Here is a 1,592-nt window from a genome sequence, read left to right as displayed (position 1 = left end):
CAGGGAGGGTAGTATATATATATATATATATGAGAGAGAGAGAGAGAGAGGGAAAAAGAAAAAGAGAAAGAGGCAGATAGATAAGTGTGTGTGTGTGGGGATCGAGCAGCAATAACGATTTTTTTTTTTTGTTTAAGCAGAGGAAAGCAAAGAACAACAGACACACACACACACACAATAGGTATATCCACCTATGTGGAGGTAGCCGTCGAAGAAGGCGGGAACAACGAGAGTTCCACCATAAGAATTAAAACCCTTTGTTTCATGGCATGGTGGGTATGTGTGCGCAGGCATGGAATGTTGTCTATCAGTTTCACTATCGTTCTTATTTTGCCTTTTTGTTTTGTCTCTCTTTCTCTTTCTGGCATCGCATGCGGCGTGCACCCTGCATGCCAACAACACTGAAACGGGTGGAAGAGAGGGCGAGGGCGCACCTGGCGCCCTCCGTGGTGTGCAGGGGCTGCCTTTGAATGGCTCACAATCGAATGGCCGAGTTCATTGCCCTGGTCCCGCACCATGAGCAGCGGCCTGCTCCACACGGCGGCACCAGCAACGACAATAGGCACGACCGAAACTCTACGTGGCTACCAGTCAACGATGAAACGCGTCCCATTTTTACCTCTCTTTCTAAGATACGGTTGCAGGTGGAGGCGCTGGAGGCGCTGCACCTCGGGCAACTAGTGGAGCTGCGCGCAGAGAAGCGGGAACGCGTGCGGGATGCTGTGGAAAAGCTTTGTTCCGAGTGCCACTTCTCTCGGGAGATGATACACATGTACAATTGCACCACCCAGAAGCTGGCAGAGGGAATACACGACAACCCCTATCCGCTGAACATGGCGGAGCTGCGTATGCGACACAACATTGCCATGTTCATGGAGTACCAGCTGATGTCATGGGTGCGAGCAGTGTGGGAGGCGCAGAAGGTGCAGGAAGAGCGTCTGATTGACGCCACTGCAAGGCGTGTCAAGGCACGTTTTGGGATGACGGATGCTGGTGGCGGTGAGATTTCCAACAAAGGTGAGATGAGCGTTGAACACGCCAGAGAGGTCGCACGACGGCTTGTGGTGACGGGCAATGAGGAGCGGTTGTTTTTATTGGCACGGGATGAACTCGAGCGGGTGATGTGCACGCGGGATGCCGTACTAGAGCTAGAGCGGGATATGCGAGATCTTCTGCAACTGTTCAGTGATCTACAGTTGCTTGTGCAAGGGCAGCATGATCAGCTTACAATGATTCAGCAAAGTCTCGAGAGGAGCTGCCAACGTGTTGTGGTAGGCGCACAGCATATTCAAATGTCAAAGAAGTACGCGAAGCCCTGTTGCGCCGTGCTGTGATGGTATTGATGCTGGATTGTCGGTGTTCACAGGGGTAAGTAAGTTATGCCATGAAGTGCAGTCCGGTGTGGACTGAGAGCGCGTCTCCGCTTCAGCCACCTGCGTTGTATACGCGAGGCGGGAGGTTATCATAGTAGGCGGAAAAGAAAACAACAGCAAGAAGGAAGGAAAGTGACAGCGCGAAACGTGGAAGCGGGGAGTGGGGACAAAGCAACAATAGCAACAACAACAAGTGCCCTTTGCTTCTTGTATTGGAGT

At 51.9% G+C, this 1,592-nt stretch overlaps 1 protein-coding gene across 1 annotated transcript, besides 5 other annotated features; it reads left to right on the top strand.

The window, feature by feature from the left end:
- Nucleotides 1-12: 12 nt before the first annotated feature.
- Nucleotides 13-31: a microsatellite.
- Nucleotides 32-81: a microsatellite.
- Nucleotides 82-153: 72 nt separating this feature from the next.
- Nucleotides 154-177: a microsatellite.
- Nucleotides 178-300: 123 nt separating this feature from the next.
- Nucleotides 301-363: a sequence feature (A-rich).
- Nucleotides 364-485: 122 nt separating this feature from the next.
- Nucleotides 486-1,334, top strand: TraAM80_04014 (uncharacterized protein; the record flags this gene model as incomplete). Its single annotated transcript, XM_029380961.1, has 1 exon — nucleotides 486-1,334. One exon carries the CDS (start codon nucleotides 486-488, stop codon nucleotides 1,332-1,334), a length of 849 nt encoding a protein of 282 aa, XP_029239297.1.
- A 205-nt stretch (nucleotides 1,335-1,539) lies between these two features.
- Nucleotides 1,540-1,566: a microsatellite.
- Nucleotides 1,567-1,592: the final 26 nt, after the last annotated feature.

The sequence above is a fragment of the Trypanosoma rangeli genome (genome assembly GCF_003719475.1).
Source record: "Trypanosoma rangeli strain AM80 chromosome Unknown Tra_15.4_contig_00111, whole genome shotgun sequence".
NCBI lineage: Eukaryota > Euglenozoa > Kinetoplastea > Trypanosomatida > Trypanosomatidae > Trypanosoma > Trypanosoma rangeli.
Note: the sequence above shows the minus strand (reverse complement) of the source record. Positions and strands in the feature narration are given on the sequence as shown.